This window comes from Heteronotia binoei, chromosome 11 (assembly GCF_032191835.1).
Source record: "Heteronotia binoei isolate CCM8104 ecotype False Entrance Well chromosome 11, APGP_CSIRO_Hbin_v1, whole genome shotgun sequence".
Lineage (NCBI taxonomy): Eukaryota > Metazoa > Chordata > Lepidosauria > Squamata > Gekkonidae > Heteronotia > Heteronotia binoei.
This window is the reverse complement of record NC_083233.1, coordinates 46,174,582-46,196,844: the sequence shown is the minus strand read 5'-3', so window position 1 is coordinate 46,196,844 and position 22,263 is coordinate 46,174,582. Positions and strand designations below refer to the sequence as shown.

Genomic DNA, 22,263 nt, shown 5'->3' with positions numbered 1-22,263 from the left:
TGCCTGGCCAGTGTTTAAGTGCAGCCCAGAGTAGGCCAGCATTTGGGATGAAGCAGGACTCAATCAACTTCCTTTGCTTCTCCTGCCCCAGTCATACCCCCCAATGCAGGTGTAACGTTACTTTAGCTAACCCTGACGTAAGTTTTTAAAGTGCAGAGCCCTCTATGGAGGAAAAATGCAAGTTCTCTCTTCAGCCTGTCCTCAAGGTCCAGTGTATCTTTGATACCCACGTAAGTGTGCAGCCAATTGAAACTTTCTAAGTATCACATGACATGTATACCTCAGGAGATGAGTACAAAGCCCCTTGCTGTTATGTCTCAAAGCCCATGCTGTGCACACTTGGAACTCCACAGAAAAGGCAGTGTGTACAAAAAAGGACTCTGTACAGTCACAGGAGAAAACATTTTTGTAGCATTTCCATAATGTTGCTCTGCTCGAAACCTTTATTAATCCGAGGACCCCTGACTCCAATGGAAAGCCTTCCCTTGCCCAACTGGAGATACAACAACAATGCACACAGGTAAGGGGCGGGGGAGAATCCCACCTCAAACTGTGACGCTATGAATATGTATTCCTCTCCCCATACCTACTTCCTACATTGCCTGAACCACCACCTCCCAACCCTTGCTAACAGTAACTTTGCACAATACAGAGGGAACAGATCCCTTGCTGACATGCTGGCAGCGTATGACCATGGTCAACATATATTTCCAAGATACAGGAAACACAATCACAGCTCTGTGTGACACAGCCATCATCATATCCTGCATATTGCTAATGCTAGCTAAATTCTTATAATGAGGGAGGGATCACCTGTCCCAATGCCTTATCTTATTAATATCTCATTAAAAAGTGGGCTGAGCAGCACTTTAATTCTTCCTGAAAGTCTCAGCCACCATGATCACTTGACATAACATCCAGTCTTCAAGACATCTACAGCAATAGATCACTTTGTTTTCAGAGCAGTACTGCCTTTCTGCCACTTCTTGGTTTTAAATAGTCCGCTTTCCTAAACATCCCTTACAAAGTATGTCACAAGAAGTAGTGCCTCACCTGATCTGGGCTTCAATCCAAAGGGGCCATGAGAATTACCATCTGCCCTGTCATAATCCTGGGAGGAGGGAAGAGACAGAAAGGGAAAAGTTAAAATTGAGATACTCCAAAAGGACAGCCATCAATTCCCTGCATAGCAAGCCTGGAGATTTTTTGATTAACTTAGCCAGAATTATATATTTGGGAAGATGTTAGACTGTCCACTCTTAGAAGGGAGAAGCAACAGACACTGGGGACATTTCACCTGCACAAGCCCTATTTTAATGTCATGTCCAAAACAGGTGATACTGCATAAAAAAATTAAACCAATTTAGTTAGACCAAGGTTTCTGTTTCTTTTGCTTTCTTGAAGAACAGGAAGGTGGGTGGGTATCCCTTAAATACTGTCCCCCCCCCTTAAGAGATTTTCATAAAGGAAAAGGAGCATGACTTAAAAATTAGAAGCCTGAAGCTGTTTTGCTACTTCCTTCCTAAATTGAACTGTAAACCATATGTAAGATACTCCAGACAAATCTTCAAGGGAACTTATATGCTGCACTATTATCTAATTTTGCTGAGAGTGGCTTTCAAATCGGAGTCCACACTGCAACAAGTTAGCGAGTAGGGGGGAAAGCTACTTTAAGACAACATAGACACACACAGACTTGTACCTCGGATGACACAGGAGACTGTGGGGACACATTAGTATTATCACTGTCTTGCTAAAAAGAAACCAAAAAGATGGAATTATAAAATGGAAATCATGACTTTTGAAAAGAAAGTTTGGCATGAAATTACAAACATGCATGCATGCCTTTTCCTGTACACACAGAGCTATGACTAAATGTGCATGCACACACCAAAAAAGCCAGGACTATATGTACATGCTTAACTATATTACAATGTGGAACTTTCCCTATGGGAAAAGCATCAGAACACGGATCCCATCACAAGCAAAACTTCTTCCAATTACAACTGCCCCTTTTAAATATTTTTCTATTGGCACAAAGGCAACTCAACAAGGTGCCTGTTCAACTGGAATTCACGGCCAGCTAAAGATGAGCTTAGCCCAAATTGGTTCCACTTGCCAACAGTAATAACACCCAACTGCATTCCTGGTACTTCCCTTGGATTGCAGCCAACATCTATATTAACACAACTGCTGTCTTCAAAAAGATCAATTTAAAATTAAGTTTTCTTTCTAAGGAGGTTTTTTTTTTAAAGGAGATATAGTTTTTTTCAATCTTTCTAAACTGCTGTCAGATTTTATGCCTGAGACATCTAGACCTCCCTTTTATTTAAAGAAATGCTGAAGAACTATGGAAGCCTCAGCAAAACCAAGGCAAGTGGTGAACACCCCTAATCTAGATGCACTAATAGATCTACCAGTTGGTTTGCAATGGACTGTGATAGTCAAGTTGCCACTGATAATCATTTAGAGATTCTTTAAAATCTAGCAGCAAACAGAAAAAATTATGAAAATACAGCAATTCTTTAGCTATGTATTTAGCTTTTTAAAAGCTATTTTAATGTGCAGTTGCAAGAACAAGATCTCAGTACCCCAAATGCCAGCAGTTTATACTAACATGTTAAGAAAGTAAAACTTCTTTTTAAAAAAAACGGCTGTAATGTATGGGAAACCATCTTTAAAAGAAGGGATAACGTCAAGATACTTCCAAAGTGGTCTACAAAGCTGGGATAATGCTTTAATAGGCACAGGCTTCCCTTTGTGATCAATTTACTTCCTATTATAGTCCTAACTCACCTCATCATTTTCATTTCCGCTTGAACTCTTCCGGGAAGACTTATACTGAAAAAGTAAACAATTATTTTCAAGCTGTTTCAACAGGATATATTTCATTAAGCATAAATCCCAATCACAACATCTTCCAAAATGCCTCTAATTTTACAGTCTTCTCAACATATTTTTTCTTACATCTGGGCTAAATATTCTGCAATATTAAGTTTGAAAATCCAAAGATGGTAGCAAGCACTGCATCACTTCAGACTGCAAGCAATGCATACTATTTTTGATGGATAGTACTTTTTAATATTCTCCGATGTGAAAAACTCTGCAAGCAAAGAATTGGCACTTAGAGAAAAGTACTAGTCCAATCCCCTCCATACCAAACCAGTTTTCTACTAATGAGAAATTTACAAGCAGGGGAAGGTTTAAAAATGTAAAACTTGCCCCTGCTGCACTCTGAACTGGTGAAGTCCAAACTCTTCAAAAACCACTGCACTCGTGCTTACATCAGAATTCCATCATGCCAAATATATTCACAAGGCCTTGCTTTGAGAAAGGTGGTTTGAAAATAATAAAGCTTTACATCCATCACAGCTAAATCAAAACATATTTAAATTCACAAACAGAAGAGAATCCATTCCCAAGCTTGGAAAATACATTTGACATTTTAAAAAACAAACAAGCTTTGAGCCATTAGATATTGTTCGGCTGATACAAGAGAGTTCTTTTTTTTTTTTTTACAAATAACCCTCCCCCCCCCAACCCTCCCCATCTTCTCTTAGTCTTTTCCCCTCAGCCAAGGGCACAAAGTCCTGATCTTCCACTGAATGTCCTTCCTTGTTTCTCCTGAGATCCACTCTAAATAAGGGTTCCATCTGGTCTCGATTTCCTTGACTTTATCTTCCCACGTGGAATCCTTGTTGATTGTTGCCACGATGTCAGACTGTATGTAATCAAACAAATAGCTGTGCCAGATTTCTATTGACCATTTACTTTTATCTTTCCACCCCAAAGCGATGACCGCCTTCCCCGCTAGTATCATTGCCTTGACAAGGTTTTGAGTGGGTCTACTTAGTGCCGGACTTCCTATTGTGCTTAACAACATCACATTAAAGCCAATGGTTAATGGTACATTGCAGACTTTTCTAATAAATTGAATAATTTCCCCCCAAAAGGGTTTAACCTCTTCACACTCCCACCACATATGTGCAAACCAACCCTTAAATTGTTTGCAATGCCAGCACTTGGAGCTCATTCCTGGGAATAAATTGGCTATTTGTGCGGGAGTTTTGTACCATTTTGTGAAAAATTTATATTCCAGTTCTTTAAATTTGATTACTTTAATCCTTTCTAGACCTTCCAAGATTTTCCCAGCCAACCCCTCTGTTAACTGACCTTCATGACTACAAATCTTTTGTAAATGTACTATTATTTTATCTTTATTTGAAATCATTTTCCTGTATAGTAACCCCACTAGACCCTTCCTTGGTTTGGCCATTACTTTATATATCTCTTCCATTGGAGTCTCTAACCAAAGCTCTCCCTTTTCACTGATCTTCTTAACTCTCTTATGCAAGCCTGCTATGTTTAACCAGTATTGATGATACAAGAGAGTTCTTTGGCAAAGATCTAAAGACTCCCGTCCTCCCTCAAATGACAAATACAGTCTACTTCCCAGAAATCGAACTTCAGTGAATTGGCAGGTGGGATTCCTTACTGTCCCTACATGACTAAATTAAGCAGCTGAATAGGCACAGGCATGAACTGAACCATGTATCGGGACGATTCGTGGTCCGTTTCAAACGACTTCTGACCAGGGTGCTTCATTTGTTTAATCTTTGCAGTTCATTTTGCCAGCCAGCCTGGCGCTGAGTCAATTCCTAGGCAATGCTGAGGATGGACTTCCAGGAGCCCTAGAAATACCCAGAATAGTTGTCCATAGCTTGATTGGCAGCTCCAGGAGCCAATCACTGAGCTCTCATTCTGCTCTGTAGGAGCAGACACTTTGCACTGCAGCACAAAGAGAGAAGAGTTAGTGTTCATTGTGAGAGCTGAAGCTGAGCTTTCCTGGGGCACCTGCTTTGGGGGGCTATAACTCGGACATTCCAAATCCAATCTTCACCAAACTTGGAGGGTGGGTGGAGGAGAGCCTGCTGAAGACTCCTGGCGAGTTTTACACCTCGCAAACCAAACAAACCATTAATCAGGTCAGAAATCAAACAAATGAAAAAAAATGAACCATAATTTCTCTTAGTTATTGCCCATCCCTACAGCTGAGGCAATTCTAACGTCTATTCTTAGAGCTACTTTTGCTGTGAACACACATGGCGTTGCTGCACTCAGCTTGAGTCTTTGTCATGACAGAAACATCAGAATGCACCAATTTCACTATGGAGAACATTCTGTTTTTCTATTCCCTACGAAATGAATGGCACTGATGCTTCACTTATGTTCAGGGGAGGGGGGAGAGAAAACTTGTAGGTCAGAATACATACAGACAGTGCCACCCTGTGGTAAAGCCTTACTTTCAGGTTTAACTGTGTTATCATTTCCACATTAAAAGGTAATCTCAAAGACAGCTGACGAGAAATGCCAGTATTTGAGAGAACCAGGAAATGAGGTTAAATACAGGCCAAGAAACTCCCCCATTTGCAACATAATCCTGTTTAGATGAATGTCTAGGAAGGAGGGAATTGAGGAGGCACAGAGAACAGGTGCACAGCCTTACCATGTCACTGGAGTTTCCTTCCTCCCAGGCACCATCATGACACCTGTGACCACCCCCAATCCCAGGACCAAGGGAGAAGACAAAACTACCAGACACCCTTTCACTGTAGCTAGACCAAGGTACCACTAAAGTTTTATATTTATATTAGTTTTAAGTTGCTGTAAGCTGTGTTTAGGTTCTATTTGTTTTGGCTGAGAAGATAAAATAGAAATGCTACCTGGAGAAGGGTAGTGAATCAGTGGCAGAGATGCTGTTATCTGCAGCTGGACTATCTAGACTCATTTCAGTCTGGATTCAGGCCTGCCTCTGGGATAAAAACAGTTTTGGTCTTTGCCAGAAGTATGCACCCCAGAGATTTTCCTGGACTTCTTGGCAGTTTTCTTTTTTTTATTATTAATTTATAAACACAAAAATAAACATTGACATATACAACAGTATTATGATTAATTACAACCATACATATGACAGACAGTTGTTTATGATCTTCTACAACTACATCAGGAGCAATGTTCCCTCTAAGCTACGGAGTCTTGTGAGCAAAAATTCTACTTTGTAAGCTACTGGCATTAAAGTTGCAAGCTACTGCATAAATTTGTTTACTTTGGGGTCATTTTTCCTGGGTTAAGACAAATATGTGTGAGCTAGAGGCTAAAAAACTGTGAGCTATCTCACACTAACTCAGCTTAGAGGAACACTGATCAGAAGCCCTGTGGCACAGAGTGGAAAGCTGAAGTACTGCAGTCAAAGTTCTGCTCATGACCTGAGTTCGATCCTGGTGGAAGGTGGGTTCATGTAGCCAGCTCAGGGTTGACTCAGCCTTTCATCCTTCTGAGGTTGGTAAAACAAGCACCCAGCTTGCTGGGAGTAAAGCATAGATGACTGGGGAAGGCAATGGCAAACCACTCCATAACAAAAAGTCCCCCAAGAAAACGTCATGATATGACGTCACCCCATGGTTCGGTAACAACTCTGCGCTTGCAAGGGGGACTGCTTTTACCTTTTTTTACAATGACATCATCTACAATATCTAAATAATACATACACAGGACATAACCTACATACAAAAAACATAATTCATACATTTGTCAATCAAAACTTAGCTGCATAAAACATAAATACTCTTCATTTTTCACTTCTGTTCTCTTTTCCAAATTACTGCATATCTGACAAGTTAATTTTTATGAACAAATGTTGTCTATTATCTTTTTATCATTTTCTGTTTTAACAGATTTAATCCTGATTTTCAGCTATATAATTTAAAAATATTTTCATTTTCTTGAAATTCTAAGATTGGTCTACTATGTATATAAGATGTTAATTTTGCCATTGTCGCATATTTAGTTTATTCTTCCATTCCTTCAGTTCTGGGCATTTTTCTGCCTTCCATCTTGCTGCAAATATTACACTTGCCACCGTCACCATGTAATTAAATAATTCACTATGAGTGCTTGTGATATTGCTTTGTAGAATGTTTAATAAAATACTTCTAGGATCCACTACAAACTTAAGTTTTAATATATTTTGCATTTCTTCATTTCTTCAGGCATCTCAATCCAGTATTTCCTTGCTTCCTTGCATGTCCAACACATGTGATAAAATGCTGCATCTGTGCTCTGACATTTATTATATCCTTTATTAGTTTTTATAGTGTCTTTGAGCATGATATACCATCTTTAAAAATTTATACCAATTCTCCCTTAATAACAGGAATTCAGTAAATTTGATTTCTTTAGTCCATAAATTTTCCCACTGGTTCATACATATATTCTCTTCAAAATTTTGAATCCATTTTATCATACAATTTTACTTGCTCTGGTTTTGTATTATATTGCAGTAGCAATTTATAAATTTTTCCTAATAAGTGTTTTGAACCTCCAGTGACTAATGGTTTAAAGGCCATTTTATCTCTTAACCAACCCTCTTCTTTTGCTATTTGTTCTTTGCATTTAGATGTCAATTAATAATATAAAAACCACAAAACACTTTTTCTTTCATTGTGGACTTCTTCCTAGGGTTTAATTTTTCCTTGTCTTATCATCAGGGGTGGAATTCTAGGAGCGCCTTTGCATATTAGGCCACACACCCCTGATGTAGCCAATCTTCCAAGAGTTTACAAGTATCTTTTTTTGTAAGCTCTTGGAGGATTGGCTACACCAGGGGTGTGTGGCCTAATATGCAAAGGAGCTCCTGCTGGAATTCCACCCCTGCTTGTCATATATTCATAAGTTATATGGTGACTTTTCCTGCTTTTACTAGTGTCACAGTTGACATCAACTGGGGATGTCAATGGCAAGATTGACAGGCTTATTCTTTTTTTTTTTACATTGAAACCATATTCTTAATAGTCCATCCCTCAAAATAAAGTTACCATCTTGTCTTTGAATAGTTTTTAATTATTATTTCTCAAATATTTGTGAATTCCTTCTTTGGTGTCAGTTGCTTCCAGTTTGATGCTCCTATTTGGATTTATAATCCAATCTGGGATCCAAACCAAATTCTTGACTATGATTGGTGACTATCAGAAAAATATGTAAAATCTCTATCATCTGAATCGCCAGACATCTTCCATTTCTAAAGTTTCAATATATTTAAATACATTTTGGGGAGTTTTCCACCAACGTTTTTAGATCTGTCTTTTTTTAGGATCTAAAACCTTATTCATGTCTCTGAAGATTACAATCTCACCCTCTTGAAAATCTAAGTGAGAAGTTTTCAAAGAATATTTTTTCATTATAGTTTGGGGCATATACTGACAGTTTGGGGCATATACTGCCCTTCTGACAGCCTAATCTTCAAAATCAGATATCTTCCATTATGGTCTTTTACGTTCTTCAAGGACTTTGAAAATTTGATTGCTAATATACATTTCTGCACCCTTTTTCATGGTTTTTGCAGATGTAATATATACTTCACACAATCGTCTGCAATTTAATATATTTCCTTGGTCTTTTTGAAATGAGTTTCTTGGATACATAATATGCCTACTTTAAATTTCTTCAATTGATTACATTTTTTGGATCATTTAGAGAGTTGAGTTTAGTCCATTCAAATTCACAGAAATTATTTCCAGTCAATTCATTTTCCCTTCTCTTTCTTTTTTTCTAGCCTCTTTTCTTTATAACCCTTTCCTCTTCTTCCATTCTGGTCCAGAGCTTTGATAACTGTCACTCACTGTTTTGTAAGAGTGCTTTGGCTTGTTTGACTGTTATTGTTTTCTTTTCTCAAAAAGATTTCACAAGTGAAGAGAATTTTCCAACGATATCTTATTTGCTTCTGTTGCAACACTTGCTTCAAGTTTCCAAGTTCTTTTCTTTGTTATATTTGGTGGTAGATCTTGAAATTTTTGTATCACTTATCCTTCAATTTTTAGTGGTTCTTTCTATGTTGTAGTAGAATTGTATGCTTTGATTTTTTATTGTGTAAAAATGACTAGTATATCTCGTGGTAATTTACTTTGACTTGCATGCTTTGAATTGATTCTAAAAATGTGTTCAATTTCTGGGAAGTCACCTTGCATCTTCAGAGAATCTTGTATTAGTTTTTGAAATTCATTCTCTAAATCCAAATCCCAAAGAGTTTCTGGAATTCTGTGGAATCGCGGGTTGTTACTTCTAAGTTTTGTTTCCAATACTTCAGTTCATTGATTTGCTTCTGTCAAGGGATGTGCTTGCTGTTGTTGTACTGCTATACTTTTTCTTCTTTTCCTTCAAATTGTTTTTGTTTTGTCTTAATTTCTTGAATATCCTGTTTATTTTCTTGAATTTTTCTGCTTATTTGGCAGCCCAGATGAGATTTCTGCCCTTATCTTTTGTATATCTTGTTGCAATTGAGTTAATATACTTCTGTTGTCCTGTTTTAACTCTGTTGAGAGCGCTCTGATTTATCATGAAAGACATGACTATTTTCTCTGTAATTTTAAACAATATATCCATATAAATATTTTATGTAAACAATATTTGTTTTAAACTTCTGTAAACAATCACAGCAGATTAATAATTATCAGTATTTGCTACAAATATTAAAATTAGTACTCAGTATTTACTAGTGACATTTGCAAGCATAAAAGCAGCAAACAATTTATATATAAAATGTAGTAATCTATATAAAGAATAGATGAAATACATTAATAGAAAATATAAACAGAAAGGCAGCAGATGGCATCAAAGGATTACTTATGCTAGTCTTCCAGCTTCAGTAAAGTTTGTTGAAAAGAAGTTATGACTTCTTTTCTGTAGTTCAGGAAATATAAGATACAATCATGGATCCTGTCCCAGATTAATTCTTCCTTAATCACAGTAAACACAGAAGATACAGTGGTGAAGAGATATCCAGGTCTCATAAACGCATTTCACTTTAGTCAGTTTCAGTGTCTTCATAAAACAGTACAGACTTTTATATTCAAATTGTAATCTGAATTAATGTGATATTTTTAACCCAACGTATTTATAATCCACTAAGGTATAAAAGGATGAAAAGGATAAAAAACAGTCAGTGCAAAAATAGCTGTAGTCTTTTCTATCTTTTAAAAGAAAAAATCTGAAGTCCCAAAATAAAAGGAGATTAAAAAGGAGAACATAAGAAGATAAGAGAAGCCATGTTGGATCAGGCCAACGGCCCATCAAGTCCAACACTCTGTGTCACACAGTGGCAAAAAAAAATTATACACACACATACACTGTGGCTAATAGCCACTGATGGACCTGTGCTCCATATTTTTATCTAAACCCCTCTTGAAGGTGGCTATACTTGTGGCCGCCACCACCTCCTGTGGCAGTGAATTCCACATATTAATCACCCTTTGGGTGAAGAAGTACTTCCTTTTATCCGTTTTAACCTTTCTGCTCAGCAACTTCATCGAATGCCCACGAGTTCTTGTATTGTGAGAAAGGGAGAAAAGTACTTCTTTCTCTACTTTCTCCATCCCATGCATTATCTTGTAAACCTCTATCATGTCACCCCGCAGTCGACGTTTCTCCAAGCTAAAGAGTCCCAAGCGTTTCAACCTTTCTTCATAGGGAAAGTGCTCCAGCCCTTTAATCATTCTAGTTGCCCTTCTCTGGACTTTCTCCAATGCTATAATATCCTTTTTGAGGTGCGGTGACCAGAACTGCACACAGTACTCCAAATGAGACCGCACCATCGATTTATACAGGGGCATTATGATACTGGCTGATTTGTTTTCAATTCCCTTCCTAATAATTCCCAGCATGGCGTTGGCCTTTTTTATTGCAGACGCACACTGTCTTGACATTTTCAGTGAGTTATCTACCACGACCCCAAGATCTCTCTCTTGGTCAGTCTCTGCCAGTTCACACCCCATCAACTTGTATTTGTAGCTGGGATTCTTGGCCCCAATGTGCATTACTTTGCACTTGGCCACATTGAACCGCATCTGCCACGTTGACGCCCACTCACCCAGCCTCAACAGATCCCTTTGGAGTTCCTCACAATCCTCTCTGGTTCTCACCACCCTGAACAATTTAGTGTCATCCGCAAACTTGGCCACTTCACTGCTCACTCCCAACTCTAAATCATTTATTTAGCAAAAACAATTGACTAGTCTGGTAATCTGCCTCGCTGTACTTTTGAATTCTTCCTCTCTTTAATGGGTAGTCATTGAACTTATCAGGAAAAAAAAAAAGACAGTTTATCTGAGTGACTCTTTGTTGTCCAAAAGAGCTACAAGTCAAAACACAGTTCTTTGTAGGTAGAGGGTGATTAATTACAATTTTCAGAAGGCTCAGATTACTAAATTATAACCTTGCCTGTTGTAATAAAAGTCAATATAACACAGAGACACATTTTTTTCAAAAAGAGAGAACAAGGAAGAAAGAGAGCCGGAATTTTTTTTTTCCTTGTTAGCTCCGTACTGGTACCAGAAAAAACAGGGGGGAAAGTTGTTTTATATTTGATGTTATTAGTTGAAGTTTCAAAATGATTGCAGACTTAAACATTGTTCTTGCTGGCAATCCTCCACAGCAGATTCAGAGGTATCCACATTAACAGAAGACTTTAAAATCCTACAATCTACCTACACATAGATTCACTGAAGCACTTCTTAAAGAAACAGGTTGTAGCTGGCCCTGTCTGGCAGACTTCTGCCTTGATGTGGAGACTCTCAAAGGGACATATTAATATTTGCTCCATCAGGCAGTTTGGTGTAGCGCTTAAAAGCATGGACTCTATTCTGGAAGAACTGTGTTTGATTTCCCACTCCTCCACATGCACCTGCTGATGACCTTGAGTCAGTCACAAGCTCTCTCAGAGCTGTTCTCTCAAGAGCAGTTCTTAAAAGCGTTCTCTCAGCCCCACCTACCTCACTGGGTGTCTGTTGTGGAGAGAGGAAGGGAAAGGAAACTAAGTTGCTCTGAGACAGTGAAGGGCGGGGTTTAAATCCAATCTCTTCTAATGGATCACAGTATGACAGTGCTGACCATGGATATCCTTGCAGACAGGCTGGGTTGGATGAGAGAAGGGGGACCATTGTTCAGTTCTGCTATTATTTAGCCAGCCAGTTCCAGAAGATGGTATTGAAAGACTGTTGCTGAGTGATGTGGCATTTATGCTGGGGGGTCCCAGCAGGGTCCATCATGTTTCCCATGATACTTAACATCTTTATGAAACTGCAATGAGAGACCTTCCTAGGATTTAGAGTGAGGTACCACCAATATGCAACTAGCTATATTTTCTCCTAACAGATGAATCATATATATTTGTGGAAGTCCTGAACAAGTGCCTGGAGATTGTAATGGGACAAATGAGGGTCAATAAACGGACAAGACTGGGGGCTGGGGGGGTAAATGCTAAAACTACTTCACTGCTGAGGAACACACTTTTCTGAAAGAAATTGCACTCCTCTTGGAACACATAATGTATCTTGAGTTTGCCACTAGGCCTACCAGGATCTGGGTATTGGAGGTCTGGGTATATAGTGCTCTTTATCAGCTGCAATGGATACATTAGCTATGTTTTTTCCTGTAAAAACTATGCTCTGGCCATGGTGATTCATATTCTGATCACATCCAAGTAAGACTCCTGTAAGGCAACTTACGTGGGACTGTCTTTGAAAACTATCTGGAAATTAGTTGGTCCAGAATGAGGCATTACATAAATCTTTTCATACACCATTACATTTGTCTTTCATTATTCTAGCAACTCCACCCAAGCAATCTCATATGTCTACCTTCTTTAATTCTATGTTTTCACTACTGCCAGCACAAGGCTCATTGCAGAATCTTCTGCTACTCTTCTCTACTCAAGCTCCTTTAAAGACAGGGTTTGGCATTAGCCACCAGTTGAGGACAAGTCCCACTGAAGATTTTTCTTGCACTGTTTGGCCCAGGTAGAGAAAGAATTCCCTACAACTGACAGAATTTATGGTATTTTTGAAGTAGGAGCTTTTGTACTGAGCATGCACACAGAGAAAAGGCTTCATAAGAGGATGGGGGAAAGTTGTTCTTCCCACTCCAAACCATTCTTTCCATTATATGAAATCTTAAATGAAAGCCAGAAGACTTGTTTGCCCACCAGATGCATTTTCTTATTGCATTATCAATTTGTACCACCTTGGCAATATGAACTGCGTAACACTTCATAAAGTGCTTCTCAGGCTCTCACTCCACCCTTTGAAAGGTGCACTGCTTTAAAAAAAATGAAGAAGGCAATGCTGAGCCACAGTAGCTTGCTTATCAATGATTATGGGTTTAGAAATCCATGACATGAGTGGGAATTTGAACATGGGTCTTCCAGATATAAATCTGATATTCTTAACCACTAAACCATGCTGGCTTTCCTTGTTTACAGACAAGCTGCAGTCCCTTGCTTACAGGCAGATGAATCAGTCCGGACTTATGCTTCAACTGATGTTTATTTAAACAGTGGACCTATTTATGATGCAGACCAGATCAAACTTCAGGCGTATCTCCATAAAGTAGCAACATACCTTGAAATATTCTCTTCTGATCTGCTTGCTCCGTCTCCTCTCCTCATTCTGCCAGATAACTGGCTGTGTTTCTGGCCAGTGGTGCTCATCTGACTGGTCCTTCTGATATTCCAGTGACTGTGGAGGGAAGAAAATAATGTCTCCTTACAACACCATCAGTACTCTGATTTTCTAGTAAGAAGTGATTAGTTGAGAATTTATTATGTGTAATAAAATCCTAAAGGTACTCTGCCAGGATGAGCCCCGATGAATGCCAGTATGGCTTGTCCACACCAATGAGCTTAGAAGATCAGGAAAGCTCAGCATCAAGACAGCTTGCTTGCAAATGTATTTATTCTGTTTTTAGCCCACTGTTTGAACAAACTCTCTCCCAAAACAATTCATGTAAATTAAAATTCAGTGTATAGTGCTGGTGACAGGCAATGTCTGCAACCGAAAATGAGGCATAGACTCTGCCTTTCTTCAAAGAAGGCAAGAAAAGAGGCCAAAAGAGTGTGTGGAGGGGGGAAAGAAGAAAAAGGAGACCAGCTTAACAATGCCAGATCAGAAACTTAGTTGATAAGCTTTCATTTATTTACAAACTTTAAATCTGGCCTTTGTGCCTGAACAGAGCCATTAGCCAAGACAATGCTGATCTTCTACTGATGGCTGCTTTTGCTGCAGTGGAGGTGATGCAACGACCCACTGGCCCTCAGCTGTCTGGCCAGTGGCAGAGGCCTTTCACTGCTACTACCGCAGAAATACTACCGTTAATTCAGTTTACAATAAAAAGGGGGTGGATTCTTCAGAGTCATTACTACACAGAAGAAAACTACATACAAGAAAACTATAAAGTTTATTCATTTTTGATAAACAAAACCTTAGATTAAAATAAAATACAAAATAAACCTTAGATTAAAACAAAATATCAAAACAACCCAGCCCCTCTGATCCAGGATGGGTTGAAGGTAAAGAAGAAATATCTGGAATGTCTCAAGTGGTACTTGGAACGAGAGATATAATACAGTTTCTATCAGATTCAAATTTCCTTTCACCCCACCCAATTATGATATATAGATTGTGAGCCAATAACACAGGCAAGAGAAAAGTCCAACAGGAGCCCTGAGAGGAATACTGCATGTTTGCACATCATTACATTACCTGCCAGCTGTAGGGGGATGATGGAGAATTTGCTTCATCTGCTGAAAGGCTATGAGAAAAAAATAAATTATAATTTTTTCTTGTACTGGATATTATCCTCCTTTATACAAGTTTCTGACTGACAGACAGCTTATGATTAGACAGCACAGAGCCTGAAATATTTCATTATAGCTCTACGGACTAAAAATGTGTGCCACACACATGGCAAAAAGGGGGGGGCATAGGTGAAGTGGGCTGGGCACAAGTGATCCAACTCCCAGAAATCATTATTTGTAATACTCAAAGAATATAGCAGCATAGAACAGTCCTGATGTTTTGGTTGTTTAAAGATAAAAACTGCAGTGTTGTACTGTAATTACAATCAACAAAAGCCTCCAGTACAGAATTCCAGAACTATACTCCAAAAGAAGAAACATCTTTGGAGTAGAAGGATTGCATTCATACCACTGGCTTGCCTTTAGATATCCAAAACATCTGTAAATGTCTTCTTGGCAGTACCCAGAAGCGTCAGTTTTAATGAATAAAATACAGAGACTAATTGTTTTTTCAAGTACAGAGAACTATAAAGCCTCGGTTCTATTACTTGCTTCCACACATTAGCAAACAGGAGTTCAGCTTTTAACACTGAATACAGAAGATATTACTGTGCCACAACTCAAACTTGGTACTTCTGGAAGGTGTGAACATACATCTTTCAAAGGGCTATTTCTTAAATGCATGCCTGTGCCTTTATTCTCTTCCCTCCAAAATATTCTTGAAACGCTTGTACAATTAGTTTCAGGAGAGTCGCCATGTTGGTCTGCAGCAGAAGAGATAGGTATGTGTCCAGGAGTACCTTAGAGACCAACAAGGTTTTCAGGGTATAAGCTTTCAAGAGTCAAAAGTCTCAACATAGCAGATGAATCTCTCATGGTATCTGACAAAGGGAGCTTTGACTCTCGAAAGCTTACACCTTGTTGGTCTCTAAAGTGCTAAAGGACTATAATTTAACTCTTATAAAATGCAGCAGAATGTTGTATTTTGCATCTGCTACAGTGCTAACAGTACCCTAAGGCACCCTCATGCAATAGCGATAACAATTTAGAATTTATTTCTTCTATCCAAAGATTCAGGCAATTTTCAAGAAATCACATTTCTATAATTCTCCATCTTGATATGATATGCAGGGCTCACCCCAAATTACTTGAATGCAAATACCTTTTTTCAGATTCCGCAGTCTGTTTTGGTCTGTTTCTTGTGCTTACAGAGGAAGAATGATTCAGAAGTCTAAAACCAAGATAGGCACACTTGAAACAACACTGTGTGCTGAAATGACTTATCCAAGCAGAGTTTTTGCTTTTCTCAAAAAATTACATACTTTGTTTTTTTTTTCCTGAGCTAAGTGCTTTGGAAAACCAACAAATTACCTCCATGCCATACCTATTTTTAAAAATCTATTTGAAGCCCAATGCCTTCAGATAAGATATCAAAGATGAAAGGAGTATGAATTACTGTGAAGCATTCCAGCTGGGCAGAAGACTAGTGAGAATGATATTAGGGAACAAAAGGGTGTTGTGAATGGACAAGACAAGAGCAATGAAGAAGATTTGGAGCAAGAAAGGCAGGAAAAAAGGATGAAGAAAGGAGGCAGCAAGTTATTTCTCTGAGTATGTATTCGGTCCTACTGCAAAAAGCCATCAACAGATACATCAGCCCACATCACATGCTTCTGATCTAGTTGAGAGATGCAGCATGTGGGCCATGGCATGTTTAAGAATCAAACATGCAAGTATACAGAAATTCCTAAGGAGGGTGGCATGCCATGCTGTATAGAAGTATAAAACATTTCCGGTGGGAAACTTATTACTGAGGCCACTTTCAGGTGCTCTCCTCCATGGGGTAAAAACCCCCCCAAACCAAACTCTCTTGTAGAGTTCATTTTGATGCCTGTGTCTGTATACGCTTATTGCCTATCACCTGGAGGACTCCCACAAAAAGTGTGCCCTCAAAATAAGTCAATGTTACTGGAATTTTAACTCCCGTATTGTAGATGCATCCTCACCAGCACAATAATAAATACTTTGTCCTATGTGCTGCTATGTGAAATTCATGCACCATAAACACCAAATACCTTGATGCACGTCCTGCAGCCCTTGTCCTCTGGAAGAGCTTTTCACTGAATGAAGTTCTATAGCTTAAAGGCCTCCGTCTGAACCCAAAGATGGAAGAAGGAAGCGATAAAGATTGACAGGAGAGGACAGGGAAGTAATTAGTATAGTAAGCAGAAAGAAATAAGGAGGATAGTTTTTTCAGGGTTAAAAAGATAAACATGCTTCATGGTCAGAGTTATGGTTTATATTTTTGAGGATGCAAAAATTTTTTTTAGAAGACTGAGTGATCATACCTTTACAAATACACTGAAAGTATTTTGATTCCAGCATACACCTTTTCAGATTCTCATTCTTATTTCTTCTACAAAGATCATGGTAAAATACTGACAAATCTACCTGTTGATGTTCAAAGTCTAAACACATTTCTTTCACATTTTACTGAAATCTGGGTTTCTTCAAATTTTAGAAACAGAGAAGCAAGATACTTGGTTTGGTTGCATTTGGGTTTGGTTGCATTTCTTTATCTTCTCTGCATGCACAAATCATATTTTAGTGAGTATCTAGAAGGCTTTTTAAAAATGCAGCCAGGCCTCACTCACTGTTGCGATCACAGTTTAGATACCTGTTCTTCTGTTCCTGCTGCAGCAGCTGGGCAGCTATTTTCCTTAGGTCGGTCACTTCCTTCAGTTCATCATCTTCCTCTGCCAACAGCTGTTCTTTCTGACTCCTAAAAAAGCAAAACGGGAAGATGTTCAAAGCACATGTATGTCAGGACAATGGTTGGAGAAGAACCAGGAAAAACAAAAGATCTCACCAAAAGCTACTCATGGTCCCCACCCCAGTTGATCCACAATTCTTCTAGAATACCCACAAAATATATCCTAGGACTGCTCGGGACTCACCTTTTTTCATCCCCCCAATCTTCATTCCGTTCTGGTTTTTTTGGCTTCTCAGCCTGCTTTACACGCTCCTTACAAATGAAAAAAAAAGTACAGGAAGCCTTACTAAAAGGAAATACTACATAAGCTAATATATTTGAAGTATATTATCAAGTTACCTTAATGTAACAGACCGCTGGTCCAGTTTGTATACCTCCTTGGTCACAAGAAGCCACATCCTCAGAGCTGGGGTCAAGGTAATCACACACATCTGGGTCTAGTGGCACAGCATGAGGAAAGCGGAGAGAGAAAAAAGATTACATATAAAATATATTCAGCCCTCAGACTTTGGGCAGAAAATGTTTATCTAACACAGCCTCATAACCACCTTCTCTAGTGATAACCAACTCTGTTTAGAAAGTTAACTGGGATCAGGACAGAACAGCAAATAGGAATTCACAAAAATAAAAATTATCCTGTGTTGAAAAACCTTCAATGGCTTCCGCTTCAGTTTCTGGTGCTGTTTTAAATACAAGTTGTAACATGGAAAACCTTTCACAGCCTACACTCAGGTATCTGAAGGACACCATCTCCTCTTATATGAAGCTGCCAATGACTAGTTCATCACTGGTGCTCCACTTTCCAAAGTTAGGCACATGGTATTATGTCTTTGGAATGCCTTTCCCCAAGATTGCTGGCCAGCTCCAATGCAGTCATTTAGATACCAAGAGACAGATCTTTTTACTGTCTTAGGCTTATGATTATTTTGCTTGTTTCTGTACAGGTTGCTACTGTTGTTTAGTAGTATAGGTGTTCCTTGATTTTGACTCTGAGCATTAATAGGAAAATGAGATATAATCCTAACAGCAAACAATTGCATAGTGCCTATATAAACTGGAGTTATATTGTTGTTTTATACATGTTATAGAGCCTGTATAATTTTATTCCCTTGACATCAAGCAAGTGGGCAAGACAATGGTTGAGCACTCAAAGGAGTGCCAGCAATGCCATAGGTGCCCTCACAAAAGAACTATGGATTCCCAAAAGAAAGCATTTCCCTGCATTCTAGAGAGCTAGGGAATAACATTTACCTTTTTGCAATTCAGGTTTATTTCCTAGCAACTGATTGTCATTTCTGAGCGTCTGCTCCCTGGTCGATTCCGATACCTGAGAGTGAAGGCTGATTGTGTCGTCATCGGATGGCTAAAAAGAGCAGTTTCAGAATGTAATCTGCATATTCTGTATATTACATTATCCACCAGCTAAAACCTGTATCATAAAATAATCTTCACAAAATAACGCTAACAAGTCTGTTACATTTTCCCAAAATTTCAACAGGGCAGTTTGGGTTGGCTGATCTCTCACCTTTGCATACAGTATATCTCAAAGAATAAAACAAGTTGATGAGAACACATTTCAATAGGTAATTCAATAGATGAACCAGGAAACTCTTAAATTCTAACAAATGTCAAAGGACACATAAAAGCCATCAACAATCAAACGTAAGCACAGAATAACACAAAATAGCAATAGATCAGGCTGACACAGATATTATAATAATAATAATAATAATAATAATAATAATAATAATAATAAACTTTTATTTATACCCCGCCCTCCCCGCCTAGGCAGGCTCAGGGCGGCTAACAGGACATGGTAGAAACCATGATACAAATAAACAATAGATAATACAGTTAATAATGTAAAGAATAAAACCAATAAAACAGTAAGACATTAAAATACAGTCAAATGGCATACAGGATGGCTCGGTATTATTGATCTTATCAAGAGTTCTGTCTTTAAAAGCTAGCCGGAAGAGGGCAGTTTTGCAGGCCCTACGGAACTGGTTAAGATCCCGTAGGGCCCGCACCTCTTCCGGCAATTGGTTCCACCATTGGGGGGCCTTTGTAGAGAATGCCTGTTCTCTAGTAGCTTTTAATTTAGTTTCTTTTGGCCCAGGGATTTCAAGAAGAATTTTTGAGCTTGATCGCAGTGCTCTCTGGGGAACGTATGGAGAGAGGCGGTCCCTAAGGTAGGCAGGTCCTCGACCATATAGGGCTTTAAAGGTAATGACCAGCACCTTGTAACGAACCCGGTAAACAATTGGCAGCCAGTGCAACTCCCGCAGCCCAGACTGCACATGTTCCCACCGAGGCAGTCCCAGTAGCAGCCTGGCTGCTGCATTTTGCACTAGCTGCAGTTTCCGGGTTCGGTACAGGGGCAGCCATATAAATAAGTGGTCTCCAACCTTTTTGGTATGGTGGTGACCCCCACAGGTCCAAAATTACTTGATATGGGGAACCAAACAGCAGTCACAAATCATTAAGACTGCAAGTGCCTGGGATCAACTTTCACAGATTTCACAACCCAATTTTGGGTCGGGAACCAAAGATTGAGAAACATTGGTATGAATCAAATCAATCTTTACTTGTAAAATATGGATTCAGGGTTACATTAGCTACCTGAATTATTGTTTATTTTACACGAACAAAAGCTCAATAGTAATTTGTAATATCACTCTAAATACACAGAAAAAAAGACACAATATTATTGCTATGCCTTACACTTCAAAAACTGCTGCAAAGAAATTTAGCTTAAGGAATTAAAATGAAACTGAGAAATTACTTCCTTCCTACTGAAATCTCATTCACCAAGACACTATACACTTCTTAGAGGCTTAGTATGCCAATTTCCCGGTCTTCATGTTCTTTTCTCTCCTTTAACTGCCTCTCAGTATTCTAAGAGCAATGAGCATATCTACTTTTCAGGGTGGGGGGACTTTTTTTTGCTTAGAGATAACGGGTAACATGGACAAATTAAGATTTCCCAGACAATACAAAGCTAGCCTGAAGGCAAAGTCAGAAATGCTGGTACAGCTGGTACAGAAGGATGGGGTAGGAAGCCTTCTACCTCTTTGCTTTGAGTGGTTTAAAAAAAGCAGACTTACTTCTGTAGTGGATAATCTTTTATCCCCATTATCACTACCAATTCCAGAGTCTGGGCCGTGGTTTTTATTTGGATAAAAATCTTCCATACTGTAACAAAGAGGAATATTCTTAGGACGCATCATTGCAAGCCAGATTTCAATCTTCTAAATTATAAAGTCCGGTCCCTTTCGTGACCAGATTTGGTTTTTTTGCAGAGATTCATTATATAAACAACACAGACCCCATTAAGATGCTGCCAGGTGTCAAAAATAGATGTGGGAGAGACTGGTTATCTTGGCTGGCCTATACATTTCTCAAATCAATTTCAGAGCCCTTAGGTTGCCTAAATAGGTATCGCTGCACTTCTGAAATGAGTACCCAAATAACAGGTTCACTGAAAAATTTATTCCACCAACCTTGTGCACTTGATTTTATACAAAAAATTACAACCAGGTGGGGGGGTGGGGTTGGCATTCTTTCACACCCTTGTATCTGTTCAAAACACCAAAGTCTCAAGTGTTTATCAGAAACCTACCAAGGAGAGTCTATGTACAAATGGCCATATGCACAGAGCTGTTTTTTAAAGATAGTATACCATGTGGAACAAAAGGTATGCCAGAAATGTTAAAGAGTTGCCTGTTTGGCAAATGGTCCAAAGCCAGTATAGTCTTTAAGATGACCTGAACATGCTCAGTGTATCTCCTAGTGAGCCACCAGGAAGAGAGCATATAAGTTAGTTTTTTCAACAGGCAAACTATGCTTAAAGGAAACTCTCAGCAAGGCTATGTTTGGATCTTCAAATTTCTGACCAAGAGTCAAGACCACAGCCTTTCTATACATCATGCCAACTGCCCCAGAAGTCCTCTAAGGGCACTGTGACAAGTCTGGGAAAGGAATTCAGAATCAAGCTTTGTTTCTTTAACATCATCATAATCAGGATGATGACAATTTGAGTGTATACTTTAATAAAGGAATGAGTTTATGCCACTGTTTATTACATGCATTTCTTGTTTCAAGTGCATTTTTCTGTAATCCAGTTTCTGCACTTATGTTTTATACTGTTCTACGGCTTTGTTTTCTAACTTTGTAATCCAATCTTATTGTAATGTTCATTATACTTTTCCTACTGAACTGCTGAATTTTGCAATTCATCTTAACTCTCAGCAACAGAGGCAGACTATAAATAAACTTCCCCTGTTCCTTTATAATTCTGTGGGTTGGCTTTCTCCCGCAGTCTGTTCTGCCAGCCAGCCAAATGAAATGTCTACATTTTGTTGTGGAGCTAGCACATATAAAGATTACTTCAATTTTGCTTCAAGTCTCCAACACCACCATGTTATGACTGTACAACTACATCAGGATTGCTTTTTGCATTGTGATTGAACCAATATAAATATGCACTGAGCATCCTCAGCAGCTTATGGGGGATGTAAACTGCAGCAAGTTGCATGCATGACATAGTCCAGTGGGATTTTGGAAATTAACAAAAGAATAGCAGATCTCTGATGGCTCTGGAAGTAGATCATTTGGAAGCCTAAACCCAGGTAGTTTTTCAGATGGAGAGAATTCTGTAAACTTCATTAATTTATAGCATCCTTTATATAATAAACTAAAGAGCCCCATGGGGCAGAGTGTTAAAGCTGGAGTACTGCAGTCCTAAACTCTGCTCATGGCCTGAGTTCGATCCCCGGCGGTAGCTGGGTTTTCAGGTAGCCAGATCGAGGTTGACTCAGCCTTCCATCCTTCCAAGGTCGGTAAAATGAGTACCCAGCTTGCTGCG

At 38.9% G+C, this 22,263-nt stretch overlaps 1 protein-coding gene across 5 annotated transcripts in view; it reads right to left on the bottom strand.

The window, feature by feature from the left end:
• The window catches only part of LRCH2 (leucine rich repeats and calponin homology domain containing 2), a 59,464-nt gene that overhangs the window by 7,740 nt on the left and 29,461 nt on the right, over nucleotides 1-22,263 (bottom strand). For 2 of the 5 annotated variants that reach the window (XM_060250337.1, XM_060250334.1), the window contains exons 7-18: nucleotides 20,504-20,591; nucleotides 18,648-18,759; nucleotides 17,736-17,833; nucleotides 17,581-17,648; nucleotides 17,301-17,405; nucleotides 16,699-16,776; nucleotides 15,786-15,854; nucleotides 14,589-14,637; nucleotides 13,449-13,565; nucleotides 2,797-2,841; nucleotides 1,703-1,753; nucleotides 1,054-1,111 (exon numbers count right to left, since the gene is read on the bottom strand). In XM_060250337.1, the coding sequence (XP_060106320.1) occupies nucleotides 1,054-1,111; nucleotides 1,703-1,753; nucleotides 2,797-2,841; nucleotides 13,449-13,565; nucleotides 14,589-14,637; nucleotides 15,786-15,854; nucleotides 16,699-16,776; nucleotides 17,301-17,405; nucleotides 17,581-17,648; nucleotides 17,736-17,833; nucleotides 18,648-18,759; nucleotides 20,504-20,591 (938 nt within the window). The remainder of the gene's footprint in view (nucleotides 1-1,053; nucleotides 1,112-1,702; nucleotides 1,754-2,796; nucleotides 2,842-13,448; nucleotides 13,566-14,588; nucleotides 14,638-15,785; nucleotides 15,855-16,698; nucleotides 16,777-17,300; nucleotides 17,406-17,580; nucleotides 17,649-17,735; nucleotides 17,834-18,647; nucleotides 18,760-20,503; nucleotides 20,592-22,263) is intronic. The other 3 variants (XM_060250336.1, XM_060250335.1, XM_060250338.1) reach the window with 3 other exon arrangements.